Source organism: Pseudonaja textilis, chromosome 2, assembly GCF_049901715.1.
Source record: "Pseudonaja textilis isolate UNSWEBS1 chromosome 2, rPseTex1.2, whole genome shotgun sequence".
NCBI lineage: Eukaryota > Metazoa > Chordata > Lepidosauria > Squamata > Elapidae > Pseudonaja > Pseudonaja textilis.
In genome coordinates, this window is record NC_141991.1 from 48,298,730 (window position 1) to 48,315,882 (window position 17,153).

Consider the following 17,153-nt stretch of genomic DNA (forward strand, 5'->3'; position numbering starts at 1 on the left):
AGAGTGTGAAACTATTTCTATTTTTGGGGTCTCTACTTTCCTTAAAAATCTACTGGGGAAGCCACAAATCTGTAGAGCCAGTCTCCACAATAGGGCACATGAGCTAAAGAAAAACTGCCTCTGAAGAAGCAATTGCAATAGGACAATGCCAGTAGATTGCACCATACATTTTAATATGGGTATGTTTTGATTTAACTTTACAAGACAGAGATGACTTTGTTTGATAGGGAGTGCCATTTCAAATGTGGTATTCAAAATTTCAGATGACCCATAAGATAACATCTGAACGTCCTAATTGTATTTCTAAAAATGGTCATGTGGCTAACAGAAAAATAGTTCTTAAAGGAATTAGGTTAAAGAAATGTTGCTTATAGAGTATAATTTCAAATTAACAAAGAGGCCAAAATGAAAAGAACTGGTTTCTCAGATTTTTGGGATCCTAACTCTGTTTTGTCCTTAGGTAGTAACTTCTGTTTTGCGGCAGTGAAAAGCTTGGTGCTCTAGAAAGCAAAATTACTGAACAAATGTTTGTTGGTCATTACATTTCCTTCTATTAAATGGGAATGGCAGATTATTTGCTTTATCTGTCTCTTTAATTTAGTGAATATGTAATGTTGATGCTTACTCTGCTCCTCAGAATAATTCATTGAATTAAATGAACAAAGCCAACTTGGGCACTTGTTTATGCTTGCATAAACATAACTTATTGTGCCAGTTAAATAGTAAAGTGGTAGAATTCATTTCTTCCATGAAGAACATTTAATTATCTTGTCAAATAAGTTGCAGTTAAGCAATTCTGATAAACTAAAATTGAATAAATCATGAGTCATATTATTGCTTAATGTAGTATGGCAGTGCTGTCAGGATGGATGGCAGTTGGTTTGTGCAAGAGTCACTTCCTAGAATACTGCTTATTCCCACTTTGCAGACTCTCCTCCTAGTACCTAGTAAGAAAGAGATGGTGATCATGATAAAGTGGGCATTGGCCCTTCAAGTGCTTTGCTTCTCTTGTTCTTCTATCTCTTCTAGAATAAGAGCAAAAATACTTTCTTGGGATTCACTTTAATGGCACAATATTAAAAAGCTTTAGTCTTGCCACTTGATTGCAAGCAAAAGTTATATTGAGGGTTTGTAGTTGTTTTATTTTTGCAATTCATATTTATGTGATTGTTCCAAAAAAAGGGTGTTGTACAGAAATGTTGGAAACCTTGCTTTCCTATTTCATATTAAGTAGAGGCTTAATTAAAATGTCTAAGAGTTCTCGACATGATGCATGCCAACTTGTGATATGGTTAGCTAACTAAGAATTTGCCACACATTACAAAAGGTCTTGGGATGTTTTCTGCATAGTGAGCTGAGCTAAACTGAAGTATATGAAAGCTAGAGGGAAAGTGCTTTAGTTTGTTTTTATTTTTCCCCAAATAATAACTTCCATTTGTGTTACATATGATTCTTCCTATGCAGAATCATAGGAATACAACTGTAGGTTAGCTCAGCTTAAATAATATTTACACTTAATCTGCTGCAATTGCTCATAGGTTCTGGTGGGAGCATGTTTTCCTAGGTATGTGATCATCATTGTTATACTTCATTGTAAAGACTTTTCTTCATGGATTGGATGCTGACAGTGTGTGGGCTCTGGTTTCCTGTTGACAAATACTCTGTGATTCCCATATGGTTCATTTGCAGCTAAACACATTTTGATCAGAAATTGGTTCATGAGGAAGAGCATTTGGTACATGCAGTTTATCATATTATGAAAAGCTTTTTATCCACAATTTATAAATCTCAGAAAAGATACATATTTGGAAAGAAAACTGTAATTTTTCATGCCAAGCTTTTATAGGAGAAGCAGAAGGATGATGACCCACATTAGTATTCTCACTCAGAGAAAAAAGGGCAAAGAGAAGAAGAATTGTTGGGTTATTTTTATTCCTTCGCATGGTTTTCACAAAGGACAGGACTAGGCCACCCTATTTTCACTGAGGCATTTTGTTGGCTCCAAGGGCTGCAATATAATGAGGATTTTTTAGGTTTAAGAGAAGGGAAATACAATTTTTCCTTTTTCAAAAACTATTAAGGCTTTTTTATATAATGTAATACATTTTGGAATGTTCTCTAATTTCAATTGCTGTGAAAAAATAGTTGGATATCAGAAGCATAGAGAAGAGTTCAGCATGGGTTACAAAATCTACCACAACCTATCTTTAAACTAGATAACCTCTAAGGAAAAATATGATGATGGTGATTCAAAACTATTGATGAACATTGTTTCTTTTTACAGTTGTATTTAAATTAGAGGCAATCATGACAAATACAATACCTTAAACATAATTTGTTTGGCTTTTTCTTTTCATTCGCAATTGTTTTGTTCGCCTTCTAACAATCTGTCATTTTAGGAGGCCAAGAAATTCCAAAGATGAATATGGTAATAGGAGTGTAAAATTATTCTTCATGTATGGGTATGAGTGTGTGTATATAAATTTTACATTAGGGCAAGAGGAAACATTAGGGCTATACCACCAGTAGTAACACTACCTGCTTCAGCACAGAGCATTTGTGTCTTTGATGGGGAATTTAATAAATGAAGAGTTTAAAATATGATTGTTGAATTCGCAAACTATAAATACTGGGTGAGGGGGAGAGAGTGAATGAGCACATGCTTTAGAGAAAAGAACCAGGTTTCAACAAGATCTTCACAAGCTGTTCAGAAACCAAGTTGAATTCAACTGAGAAATATGCAAAAGTCTTAACATTTGATTGGAAAAAGGCAAAGGCAAGAATACACAGACTGGAAGAGGACACCAATACGTACAAAAGGATTTCACAGTCTTGGTCTTAAGAGGAACATGAATCAGCACTTTATGGAGATGTGAAAAACACAAATGCTACCCTATGTTTCAACAGGGAGATAGTGTCCAAGGTCAACAGAACTCATTCTGTTTTGATCAGATTGCTTTCAAACGTTGCCAGCAGTTTGGGACACTATTTTAGGAAGGATGTTTATCACTTTCAGAATGTCCAGAGCACAGCAGCTGATAAACAATCCGGGTGGAAAACATACAAGGAATGGTTGGGAGGAGTCTGTATGGTCAACCAGCAGAAGTGTTCTATGGAGGCATGATAGCGGTCTTCAAATATCTGATGGGCTGTCACCTAGGAGATGGAGAGAAATGTTCAGTGTTGTTCCAGAAGCCAGGTGGAAAAGTAGTGAGTTTAAATTTCAAGGAAGTAGATTTCAGTTGGGCATTGGAGCAAATTTCCTGATCATACCAACTATTAAATAATGGAGCTGCTTTGAGAAGTGGTATCTCCTTTGCTAGAAGTATATAAGCAGACAAGGATGCTGTAGTAATAGGTTCCTTTACTGGATAGAGGGTTGGACTAGGTCAGGTGTTAAACTGGTGGCCCATGGGCCAGGTGCATCATGTGCAGGCCACGCCCACCCCAGCTCCGCAAAGGGAAAAAAGTCACAAAACAATCACATGATGGCAATGTGACGCCACAAGTTTGCCATTCGTGGACTAGGTGATCCCTTCTGCATCTTAACTTCTATGATTGAATAGGCTGAGGAAGATTCCACTACTTAAATGGAAGAAAAAATGATTAAAAAGTTGGAATAATTTAAGCTGCATAGAAAGGAAGAAGACAACATTCAGCATCTAATATTGCTTTAAAAAGTCTGTCATAGTCTTTGAGCCAATAGAAGGTTTTGCCCCGTAAGCATTATTGATTCAGTGTACGTAAAAACAATGGCATAAATATAAGCAGTGTACTATTATTCACCAAACGGATGCAGGAAAAACTATAAATTGTGCTGTACAGGAAATTTGATGGTTGCATAAGCCCTGTTCCCTCTGGATTTATAGAGGTTAAAGGTTATACAGAAAGCCTTCAGGTCACTTGCCCTCAGTATAGCACAGTTGTTTAGATCCAATACATTAGTGCCTAATATGTTACCAATCAATACAAGAAGATAAATTGTTTCACTCGTTGGCACCAAAAGTGATTAGTAACCATTACATTTGTTTACTTATGTAGTTTTCTAATGGACTCAGTGTAAAATGTTACAGGACTACAAGAATGATATTTGGAAAACTAGCATTTTTATTGCTTTTGAATTGGGCATCTTATATTCAGAATTCTAGGTCCATTATTCAGTCAGAGTCCAACAAAAGAACAAAGGTTCTTGAATACTTTATACCCTGAATATTGTACTTTGATTTAAAAAATGTTTCAAATGTGAAAAAAATATAACCTTGATCTTCATGAATCACGACTTCATGTTTTTTCTTCATTAACCAAAATAGGAACTGATGCAGATTGTAGGATTCTGCTATTTTATTATTTATCAAAATTATATTCCATTGAACTTTCAGAGACACTGGTCAGTTTGCAAATGATTTAAAACATGAAAACAATAAAAGCAAGGCACAAAAAGGGGCTGGAGATGGCAGAATAACAAATTGGGTGGAAACAAAATAGCTTAAAGGGAAGCTTCAGTCATCCTTACGAAGGCCTAGTAGAGCCCAGTCTTCAGGCCCCTTTCAAACTACGAGGCAGAGTAGGAGCCTCAGATCTGGGGAGAGCCCATTCCAGATGACAGGCAGTTTGGTGTCCTGATGGTTGACAGTGCTTAATTAAAGCAACCCGGAGTGTATTAGCTTTGCCAGATCGATTTGGCACTTGGGCTATTAACCTCTGGTTACAAAGTGTCTATTCCGTTTACTTTGTTTGCAAAACCATGTCTGTAGGTTCAGAATGGTACAAAAAAAAAATACATTCACTTGAAATTAAGGGACTTGATAGGAGAAGTCTCTATACTTACGTTCTGCTTTTGGGCCCTTCTCCCTCCATAAGTATCACATTTCAAATACAGGATTTAAAAGTTCTTTTCAAGTAACAGCTGGGCATAATGTTAATGCATAAATGTAATAAAGAGCTGTACTTTAGAAGCAGCATATTTGGAATCATGGACAACTATTCTATTCATGCGTTGAACTTTGTTCACTAATAAAGTGAAGGCCTCTCTTCCACTACAAACCATGAAGATAAGAAACTGCTGAAATCAGGTGTCATGTCTTTCTTTCCTAAATGTCTTAAGTTGGAACAGGTCTGACGATGCCCTCTTTTCACAACCCCTTCAACCTATCTGGAAGGATAGATGATCACTGAGAGATCAAATAGGACCTGATTCCAGATCAGCCTGAAATCATCTGCAAGAACAATCAAAGCCATCTCAGTAGTGCACCTTAACCTGGGAGTCTTCTGAAACTCCACTTCCTTCAAGCTGCTTTGAAACTGGAGTTTACTGTAGCTATAAAAGGAGGAATTTACAACAGCTTGAACCCAGCCACATATCACATCTGGTAATTATAACTAAAAGGGATGCGGATCTAATATACATGTATCTACTATGACAGCCCTAAGAACTTTTATTTACCACCTCAAAATTTATAAGCTTAAGCCCCGCTTGGATAACAGAATATTAAAGGTGCTGAATACACAAGAACTAAATATTTTATGCTTCTCCAACATCTACCCCAGTTACATAAAGCTAAATATGTCCTTCAGTCTGGCTGAACCCTTCGTGATTATTTGAGATACTTTTGCAGATACTCTTGGCTAGAAATTATTTGCCATTGCCACCTTTTAATTTTAAAAAATCAATTTTTCTACTATTTCCTTATATTGCTCAGAGTAAGATGCTTTTTTTTAATGTCAAAGAAGTTGGAAAATGGTGCTCCTTTCTCATTTTTAATAAAGCACCATCAACAGGCTTTTGGTTCAATAGGATTGTTCTGCAGTAGGCAGATTAATTACAATTGATGATTTAGTAATATATATACCATAAGAATTTATGGAGAATTTGAAAAAAATATTTTGGTGTTCCAGATCAAGCGTATGCAGACTTATTTATTATTAAACTTTGTTAAAGTACAGTGTGTGCCATGATAAAGAGTTTTTAATGTACTTTGTGCTAATTTAATATACAGATTGTCCCAGCTTCTACAATATACTTTTGTGGCATCCAAGAGAAAAGGGTACAGGGAAAATATGTAGATTTTCACTTTGCTTTTATCTGATACATAGATAACACTGTACCACAATCTCTGATATTGGGTGAAGCACTTGGGTTGGGGGGGGGGGATTATTCATCAAACTGAAATAATGTGGCTGAAATCTTCCGGATTTTAGGTCTTCCTACAGTCTGACAAAGCTACTCCTCTCCTCCACTGGGGGGAAATCTTTCACTGGACTGCACAAACATGATGAAATTCCTTCAGTGTTTAACTCCATTCCTATAGCCCAAAAAAGGATTCTCCCCTCAGTGAATGGAGAAAAGGGGAATTTTTTTTTTTTTTGGTGGATTGGAAATCTCAGCTGAGATTCCCCCCTGAAGAAGGAATCCCTTTCAAAGAGCTGCCCTGTCAGGAAGGAACATCAAGTCCATATGGAGTGAGATAGTCTTTCCTCAGAGCAGATTGCCTTTTGCTGCCTCCCCCATCCCCAATGCCCGCAGACAAGAGGTATTCCTTTAACAGGCAGCAGCAAATTGCAACCTTTCTTTCCACTTTCCTACTGACTTTCCAGAGAAGCCAACAGAGAAGATTGCAAATGGTGACAGTAATAGCACTTAGACTTATATACCACTCCACAGTGTCTTACAGCTCCCTCTAAGCTGTTTACAGAGTCACCATAGTGCTCCCAACAATCTGGGTCCTCATTTTACCAACCTCGGAAGGCTGAGTCAACCTTGAGCTGGTAAGAATCGAACTGCTGGCAGTTAGCAGAATTAGCATGCAATACTGCATTCTAACCACTGCACCACCACAGCTTTTTTTATCATGTGATCATGATTGCAGGGCATTTGGCAAATGGTTGTAAATACAAACAGGTTGCTAAATACCAGATTGTTGATCATGTGACCAGAGGGGATGGGTGAGTGGCATGACATTTTATAACATCTGGAAGTGCTTTACAGGTCATAGAACACCCTTTCCAAAGGCATTGTAACTTTACACGTTAAACAATCAGTTGTAATGTGACAACTATCTGTACCTAATATCTGTGGGAAACAGGACTGTGTACATGAAGCTGAACTTCTGTTTTATCAAGAAAAGAATATCTGAATTTGCATTATGTGCAAAACCTGAATCTTACAGGATTAATATGTCTGTTATGTGAATACCAAGAGATTATTTTCTATGCATGTTGGATATTTAAGCAAATGTTTAGAAAGGGCTGGATGTCAACTTCTCATTGCTGAAAATCTGAGATAATGTAAACTTGTTCTATAGTTGTCCTGTTTGATGTAATACTTGCATTATAAGATGATTTTCGGAAGAGTATGGTGTTGAATGTGTGTACGCAAAACCTGGAATATATTAGTTTATGAAGAATTTTGGATTTTTTGAGCAAGTGACTGGAGGTGAAACCATACAATGAACAGTAGCAGGAACTGATATATCTAGTCTAACAAAGAGAAGGACCAGGGGTGACCTGATAAGTCTTCCAATACTGAGGGCCAGTCAGAAAGAGAAGATCAACTTATTCTCTAAAGTACCTGAGAACAGGATAAGAAGTAATAAATGGAAGATCCAACCTACATTTAAGAGAAATTTCCTAACAGTGCAATCAGTGAAATCCGTTTGTTCTGAATGATATAGGTCCTGTTGCTTGAGTGAGGGGTTGGACTAGAAGATCTCCAAGGTCCCTTCCAATTCTGTTATCCTATTATTTATTCATTTTAAAACGCATTTTTATAAAATTATACTTTTTGTATTGATTCTATTTGTTAATTTTATATAGTGCTCTAGGTTTCTATTGGTTTCTGTCTCTCTCTTGCAATGAGATAATAATGTAATAAAAATACTCAGTCAGCAATAAGGGAGAAAAGAATTAATTCAGAACAGACAATTCATGTTATGCAAATACCCAAAACCTGTCCAAGTGGAGTAGTTCCCAGAAGAGGTATCTAAAGAAAACCACAATGATGGCAAAATGAGGACACACATACATATTGAAGTAATCAAACAAATGTCACCCTTGTGTACTTGTGTCCAAACATCTGACACAAGCATATAAATCACAAGATTTATGGGATGAGTCACATCACTCTCATGCCTTTTCTGGTTTTCAGCCCTCAAAAAGTTAGAAATTAAGACCACTGTTACAAAAGCAACAGTGTCAATCACAGAACATGCAGAAGGCATTTCCAAAACTCTGATTGGCTGCCATCCCCAAGTCTTTATGTTTATGGCTTGCTGTCTGGCAAATGGGAAATGACAATTCATATAATGGAACTTTGCTGATACTCTCCCAGCATGCATTTCACACAAAAACTGGTAAGACTAGAGGAAATGCATCAAGCTCCACCCAAAAGATTGTTCTTATCCAGTTACCATAATAGACCCTGGGACACTGCAACCGTCATAAATGTGAATCAGTTGTGAAGCATCTGTAAATCACATGATCATGGGGATGCTTCAAAGATCATAAGTTTGAAAAATGGTCATAAGCCACGTTTTTCAGTGCTGTTGTAAATCGGGGACTACCTTTATTCTGATGTAGATGTCATGAACCTAATCTCTCAGTTCAGCTGAGTGAATGATTTGCAAGTATTGTGGTTGTTACTGAGCAAGCTTCCATAAAATATTAAAATTGCTAAAGAACTGCTAAAAACGTACAGATACTAAATGGCTACTACAAAATTGCTGAACACTGGGTCATCAAAACCAACACGGTTTCAACTTCCTTTTAACGGGAAGTTAAGTACAGCATATGCTGATTCTGTAAACCGCTTAGAGAGGGCTGTAAAAGTACTGTAAAGTGGTATATAAGTAAGTGCTCTTAAGATTAAAAATGACTCTTTAAACATTGGCAGGATTCTGGGAATCTGCAAACATCTGAGTCTGGAAAGCTGATCTAGTAGTTAAAAGTCATATGCAGGTGAGGGCGCGAGATTGATTTTTTTTGCAAAGTTTTGAGAGAAACCATTGTGCCCCAAGTGTTTGTGGCAGCCACAGACCATGAAGGAAAAGCCCAGAATCTCAATTTCTAATCTTTGGATTTATCTCCCTAGAAACAAGCAGTTCTGACCACCTTGAGAGTCCCTTTCAGTGTTTAAAACCCAAATCTCCAACTATTTTTAAATACAGAAGGCACTTTGTTCTGTCCTTTATAATTACTAGTTGAATTTAAGGCAGACTGACTTACTCCACAAAGGCATCCATACAAAATCTCTTTATTGGTTCATCAGGCATCCTCATATATAACTCACGGTTATGTCGAGATTCATTTCAATGTCCAACTCTTTGCAGAGCTGACTTTCTGGTGTAAAAGGATGGTAATCTTTCATCCCATACCCAAAGAGCAAGGAGGCGAGACGCCAGCACAAAGCTGGGTTCAGGTAAGAGTGCTGGAACCTCCCACAACCCAACCAAGGGTCAATTCAGTGACCAATCAGGATTACAGATGTGGCCACATGACATGTACTACATTTCCCAGGATACCTTAACTACATTTATCATGATGCATTCCCTTAAGGGGACAGCTCCCAATTCCTAACTATGCCAATTCCCAATTAACTATAAACTGTCTGGACAGCACACGCTTTCTATTGTTGTTAGTTGCGAAGTCGTGTCCGACCCATTGCCTGAAGGGGATGCCCCTCCCCCATGGAATTAGCAGGTAAACATGAAGGGAGACGTGACTGCTTGTGCTTTAGTGGCACAGAGCAAAAATCAACCTAGGAGCAGCTTTGTGTGGAAGTACTAGGATAAATTTTGTCTAATTCTGAATGGTGTGTCTATATATGTGTGTATGTGTATGCAGCTAATTTTCAATACAAACATGTTGGACAAATTTCCCTCCTACCAGACAGAAGTCCAAAGTGTTTAAGACCAAGGTGTTCATAATTTGCTGTGGCAACCACTCTCAAATACACAATCCTTACATGAGTACATTAAACTGGTTGCAATATAAATAAGACAACAAATAAAACATTTCAATGAATTTCCACCCTCCCCCCATAATCTTTCCAGCTGTCTTTTAGGAATTGAAAGAGTGTCTTTTACTGGTCCATCAGCTTCACTTGGGATCTTCAGCTGGAATAACATAAGCTGACACTCAGGTAGGAAAAATCAAAAATTTGGTACTCCTGCAATGAGAAAAATCACAAACAAAGCCCATTCATACTACCATGACCACATCAGCTTTTAGTAATTTTTATTCTCAACCAGTCTTCTCCAGGAAACACTTTCCACTCTTTTAAGTTCATCAGCTGGGGTCCACCCTTTTTCTTTTGTTTGGATTGCTGTTTCAGTGGTCAGCAAGATTTGGTAGGACCTGTGCCAGGCTTTTATCAGGACCCAGTTACCAGGCTGGAAATTATGGACAGCAAATTTGAGAGGTAGGGTTTGAGCTAGAAGTCCTTTGCTTCTGAAGTAAGATAAAGAAGAGTAGAGGCCAAGTATACAATTCTCGACAGACATATCTAGTTTCACATTGTGGGATTTCCCCATTCTGCCCAAGCGTGGTAATCCAAACATTTGAGAAGGAAAAATATCCCTTTTGGGACAGGTTCAAATTCTGAGCCAGGCCAAGGGTAAACAGTTAGTCCATGGCATAGATGAATTTGCATTCCACAGAACGTGACATTCCCACCGAATTCCCACACTCCATGATTGATTGAAGCACTTTTGCAGAAAAATGAGTTGCTATCTAAGTATTATCTGCTCCAGTATAATTTTGGCTCTCATGGGTGGATAAGCCTCAACCCATCCAGTCAAGTGATCCACTATCATCAAAAAGAAAAGAAAAGAAATTTCCCTACTTTTAGCCATTCCCCCAAGGGAACATCATTTAAATCAAGTTTAACCTGAGGCCCGTGTTGGTGAACATACGTCACGTGTGCCAGAAGTGGCACACAGAGCCATTCCCCCCAGCACATGAGAGGTCGCCCGGAAGAGCCCCACTGAAGGGAACAGTAATAATAAATATAGAAATGTAGTAGAATATATTATAGCATTAAGTAGAGTTACTCTATAAGCCATTTATCTTGCTGTTGTAAAAAAAGATTTCCTTAACCTTTCACTTGTTTCAATTGTTGTAAAAATTATAAACACATGTCTGCCATCAGTTACATCCCTCTCCAATTAAGACACATGATTGTCCCATCTAAATCAATCTGAAACCATCTGTTTTCCTGGATTGATACATTTCACCCCAGCATCACCCCCTGGGAATGAAACTTACCTCTCTGGGAATGTACCTCCATCCACAACTTTGAAGTATGCTGTTAATAGCCTCCTTAAGGCATGTGTTTAGAATTGTTTTACAACAATTGAAAGGTTAAGGAAATCTTTTTTACAATGGCAAGATAACGAATGCCTATAGAGTAACTCTCTACTTAATGCTATAATACATTTTACCACATTTCTTTATTATTGCTATTCCCTTCAGCTGTTCTCCAGCTGCAGCGGCTTTAAAGCAATAGAGCAACCAACCCGCCCACTGCCTCCTACGGGGATTTTTTCCCCGCCCTGATTTCAAACAATCACACAAAACCCCCACAAATATTCCCCGCGCCCACCTTCCTTCCGCTCCAAAATGCGTAGCTCGGAAGGCGGTTGCTAGGCACAAGAAGAGGGCATCGTTCCGGGGGGAGTAAGAGGCGGCCTCGTAGCCCGAGGCTCTCAGAAATGTCGGCCGCCTTTTCCCTGAAATCGGGGAATGGAAGGTGTTGCCTGCTCTGGAAATCCGGCTCTACTGTGCGGGCACCTCCGCCATTAAGCGACGGTGGTTCTCCCACGTTCCCGCCGCCAATCTCCCCTTGCCATCAGTGACTAAAGGGGTGCTTCTCTTCCTGCCCTTCTTCAGCCGAAAGGAGGGTGGGAAGAGGTGAGCCCTGGTTGCGTTCCCTCGTGCGGCGCTGCTTTCCAAAGTTTTCACGATTTGAAAAAGCGAGCGGCTTAAATGCGTTTGAACGCGTGTGTGTGTGTCCCCCACAGAGATTTTTGCCAGTTCGAGCCTCTCCGCCTCCAGTATTTTAAAGGAGATGCAATCCTGTCACCGATCCCAAAGTCGGCGCAAGAAATTTGCGCCCCTGCTTACCTTTTGGCTTCTCCCAATTCTATTCGAAAAGAGGCTCCAGCTGCCTCGTCGCTCGTTTCACCAATGCGTGTAAACTGCAGCTTTCTAACGGTACCCCCTTCTGACCTTAAACTTTTACCGACAGCATCCCTTTCCCTGCCACGTCGTTTGTTTTTTGAACTCGCCCCAAAACCCCATTCCCCAGGACTTGATGCGGGTAGGGATTCTAATCAGCTCCGCACTCAAGTTACGGGATGATGGCCGGTATCATTGGTGGGGCCCCGGCGGACCAAATCCTGCCCTTTCTGAACCCCGCAGTACCTTGAGCCACGGCCCCTCCAATTCAGGCGGGGACCCCCCTGAAAACTGCTCGCCGGCTCCGTGCTGCTGCAGCCGACCACGTGAGGGCGTCCAGTGTGTTAGTTACAACAAATTAACCCAGGGCTAGTGCTCCCCCCGAGGTTCATCAACGCCCCCCGACCGGACAGAGACATGCGAGCCCCGCTTTTCTATCTGAGCCATGCGCTCCCCGAGAACTGGGGCTCTTTCTAGGAGGTGCAGAGCCCTCCATATAGGGCGCCCCTATCCTCTGTCTTTCCCCAGTATAGGGTGCGCCTTTAAAATCGCCTCTGAAGAGTCTTTCCTGTGTCCGGAAAACTTTGACACCCAGGCAGTTGGATCAGGCACCGTCGGGAGCAGCAGATGCCAACATTACCTCGTCCCTACGGCCCTGGACACGCGCAAGAGAGCTCGGCGAAGGGGCCACAAAAAGCACAATTCAGAGCTTGCCTTCTCGCTCCCTGTTGTTGTTCTCAACGTGGTCCGCTCCTGACGTATATAAAGAGCCGTGCCGAAGCCCGCCCAGGCAGATTGCTTTTCTCAGGCGGCGTTCAAGGCAGCGGTGTTGGGTCGCTCGGATTGTGTCTTGTCTCCGCTCATCCGGCGTCCCGCAGACCGAGAGCAGCCCTGCGGAAAAAGAGCTCCGAGGGCCAGCCGTGCGTTCGCTCCCCCAACACTTTTGGGCTTGAAAGCCTGCGCGTATTTCCCAACATGTCTGTTGAACTGGAAGAAGCTGACCTGCCGCTGACCGAGGCAGAAGAGGCGCCTCTGGCTCCGGAAAAGAGAGGGGCGGCCAAAAAAGCCAAAGGCGGCGTGTCGGCGGCGCTCTCCCCCTCCAAGAAGAAGAAAAACAACAAGAAAAAGAACCAGCCCGGCAAGTACAGCCAGCTAGTGGTGGAATCCATCCGCAAACTGGGCGAGCGTAATGGCTCCTCGCTGGCCAAAATCTACAACGAAGCCAAGAAAGTGGCTTGGTTCGACCAGCAAAACGGGCGGACCTATCTCAAATACTCCATCAAGGCGCTGGTGCAAAACGACACTTTGCTCCAAGTGAAAGGCACCGGCGCCAACGGCTCTTTCAAGCTCAACAGGAAAAAGCTCGAGGGGGGAAGCGAAGGAGGCGCCGGAGGCGGTGGCGGCGGCTCCCACGCCGCCAAATCCCACAAGAAGGCGGTCGTGGCCTCCACTTCGCGAAAGGTCGAGAAGAAGCCCGTGGCCAAGAGCAAAAAGCTGGAGAAGAAATCGCACAAGAAAGGCGCGGGCGGCGCGAGCACCAAGAAAGAGAAGGTGAAAGTGAAGAAAGCCCCCAAGAAGAGCGTCGCTTCCCCCAGCGCCAAGAAGGTGAAAAAATCGGCGAAGCCCAAGGCTCTCAAGGGCAGGAAATGAGACTGCTGCTGGCCTCCAGCTAGGAGGGAAGATACCGCCGCCTCCCTTGTCTTTCGTCCCAAGACTTTGGAACCCCGAGACGACACTTGACTTTAATCTCGAAGCCCAGAGTCATGTTTCCAGCTTTGATTATTATATTTTTGTTTTGTTTTTTTGGGGGGGGGATCCCATTTCTGCATCATTTCTTCCCTCGGAAGGCGGGCGTGTGTAAAATATAGCACTTCGCTTTCACCAGATTCCCATCGAGATCATTGGGGCATTTTGTTGGATCGTGGAAAGGTGTCGTACTTTAACCTTCACACCCCTTCCCCCCTTTTATTGGAGTATTGTTACCATTGAAGCTTGCTTTTTTGCTTTTGTGTTCTGCAAAAGTAGCGTGATATCGTTGTAACCTCCCCCCCTTCACCTCCATATCTGGGCGAGGTTCGGTCCTTCGGCATCAGCCCCCCCACCCTTTACTGCAGGGGAGGCGGGGGTCATCCTTGGTGTGGATTCCTTTGAAGTTTGAACTACCCGCAGTCTCCGTTGCCCCCTCTTTAAGGGCTGGGATGCCATAGCAACAGCCTGTTGGATGCATGGGCGGACTGGAGTGCTGGGGGGGGGAGGGAGGCGGTTGCATGGGACCAAGTTGACCAGCAGAGTAGCTGGTTTTACCTCGGAGACTTGCGCAATCACTGCAGATTTGAAATATCCAGTTGAATCTGGGGGCGGGGAGGGAAGCAGTTCACCTTTGCCTGCAAGATTTTGTATCGTCCTTTTCGGGTCTCGTCTTCAAATGCCTTTTTTTAAAAAAAATACAAAATATCCTCATGTTTTTTTTTTGTTCAATAAATCGTTAAAACATTTTCTCACGTTCTGCTTCCTCGGTGTCTTCATATTCAGGATCGAAACGAGACAGTCGGTTTTATTGGGAGGGAGGGAGGGAAGGAGATGGGATACCGGGGGCGTTGCAATCGTGAGATCCCAAAATCACTCTTGAATGGGGGGGGGTCTCGGTGCAGATGTTGGGCGCCCTCCCTCAATGCAACTAAATGGGTGGGCGTGGCTGTTTTACATCCCTTGTCCCTCTAAGCTTTTGGCAAAGATGCACGCTCCCTTGCTAGATAACCTTACATTCTGGGGTAACCTTGTTTGGGGCGCAGTTGAGCCACCTAGGGCCTAAATAAAGGGTAAAGCCCGCCCGCTGGACAACTCCAAAGGAGGATTAACCTCTTTTTCACGCCCACCCCAAAGCGGACACACCCGGACATTTTGCAAAGCCCCGCCCCCATTGGCGAGCTTTCTATATTCCGAGCCTTTTTTTAGAGCGAGTCATCTGGCTCTCTTGCGCATGTGTAAGCGAGGACGCCGATTGGGCACTGGAGAAGAGCGAATCACTGAGCCGGAAGTAGCGTCGTCGGACGGAAGGCTTCGGATTCGTAGATCCTGAGTGGTGGGCGGGGCAAAGAGTCTCAAGGCTTCTGGCTATGGAAATTTTCCTCCCCCCGTTTTTCTCACCGCGCTCTCGCTCTTTGGTCCCTTAGTTGCTGAAGATGCGCTTCTGTTCGCTTACTGCAGGCATTCATATTTGGGAAAGAAGCAGGGATTGCAAAAAAAATTTGCCATCCCACCTCCCCTTTAGTATAATCTTAATGTATGCGACTCCCTTAAAAAATCCAAAGAGCAAAATGAACAGAAATGAACAGTGAAAACAAAACAACGAAACTGGGAAAGATGGATTTATTGTAATAATAATGTAACTAAAAGGTTCTTCGTACCCAAGGGAGGTACAGCTCGGAGAAACCCTCCAGGAGGAACATTTTTAGAACCACAGCACAATGCAGCCATTGCTGGTCATAACTACTCGCCCTTCCGACCACCTTTTTGTGGTGTTCGTTGTACATGTGATGGGCCATCTGCTAAAATAAAGCCAGGCCATGGCACACACTTCAAAGTAAACCAGGAAGACTGTAATTGTGGAGTATGTCTGGCAAGAACAAAGAATTCTTATCCACAGGAAATATGCAGGTGTAAATCTGGCTAATTAGAAAGCTGATAAAAGTAACCCAAGTTAAACAACTTGCAGACCTCAGCTAAAAGTTAGGCCTGCAGCAAATCAAATGTGGATTAGATAACGCCTAGGGCATTCATTAGCCAGGATTTGGGAATAGAGACAGCTTGAGACCAATGAAACAAATTGTAGATTACTAAAATGTTTATTAGATGATATTTCTTATTATCGTGCTTTGTCCCACCTTGTCCCTGTGTGAAAAGGTATACAACTTACTCAATCCTTTGTTCTTGGCTCTTGGCATTTTGACCAGGAGCCTTTTTCCTTGGAGTACTCCCATCAAAAGCAATCAGAAAACCTGCACCTCGTGTCTGGTGTCAATCACTGGCTTTGGCACCAGGCTCAGACCAAAACTGGGAGCAACACTTGTGTAGGAAAGGAACCTAATGTTTGTAGTAAAATTGACACATTTCTTCCCCACCTGTCCCACATTTAAAACCCCTTTCTAATTCAGTATAAACCACAGAAACTAGGCTGGATGCAAAAACTAAAGTGCCTAGGCGTGCCTTTCACATCTACCAAATATTGGTAAAGGACATGTATTATATTCCTTGAAACTTAGTATCTCTTAAGCATTTAATGAATCGAATCTACCCAGGGGGATCTGGATAGATAAAATTCAAAACTACGTAATAATCTCTAAATTGGTAAAAACCAGACCACAACTTTATAATACCAAGGCTCTTAGAAAAGTGGGTTAGGCTTTAGATAATTTCATATTGTCTTTGGGCAAAGCAGCAATTTCCTAGAAGCGGATGGCATTTACTTCCTGCCTTCATTCTATAAAAAGTGGGGAGAAATGCTCAGTGTGAAGCAAGAAAACAAGGAACTGCTGCACACATCTACAAGGATCTTTCCAATTATCCTTGCTGCAATGACCTATACTGAAACTCCACACCTGATTTAAGAAAGAAGTAACTGATATAGTCAAGGTCTTTGGGGGAAGGGTTAGGGTAGAATTATACTATTTCCCTTTCTCAATAAGGTGCTTATTTCATTTATGGCTGCATTTGTATTACACATTAAAATCTTCCCTGTCTGCAAAATTGCATCATTATATAGCTAACACTTGGGATTCAAGATTCGCACAAAGGTCATTAAGTCCTGTTATTTTGGGGCTCTGAGGAGAAAGATTGAAAGCATCACAAAGGGGAAAGGGGACAAATGACACCATTGCATAATTTGCACAATACCATGGTACATATGTTATAATAGGGGTATCAAACTCACATTGTCATGGCAGCATCGTGACTATTGGACTTCCCCTCCCTTCGCTAAATGG

At 41.7% G+C, this 17,153-nt stretch overlaps 1 protein-coding gene and 1 long non-coding RNA gene across 2 annotated transcripts; one reads left to right on the forward strand and one right to left on the reverse strand.

The window, feature by feature from the left end:
• Positions 1 to 1,920: 1,920 nt before the first annotated feature.
• Positions 1,921 to 12,794, reverse strand: LOC148126846 (uncharacterized). Its single transcript, XR_015741631.1, has 3 exons — positions 12,118 to 12,794; positions 10,080 to 10,162; positions 1,921 to 3,156 (listed from the first exon to the last, which is right to left on the reverse strand). It is a non-coding gene; the product is annotated as an uncharacterized LOC148126846 (long non-coding RNA).
• A 160-nt stretch (positions 12,795 to 12,954) lies between these two features.
• Positions 12,955 to 14,672, forward strand: H1-10 (H1.10 linker histone). The gene has a single exon (XM_026723406.2). It carries the CDS (start codon positions 13,147 to 13,149, stop codon positions 13,819 to 13,821), a length of 675 nt encoding a protein of 224 aa, XP_026579191.1. The 5' UTR covers positions 12,955 to 13,146; the 3' UTR covers positions 13,822 to 14,672.
• Positions 14,673 to 17,153: the final 2,481 nt, after the last annotated feature.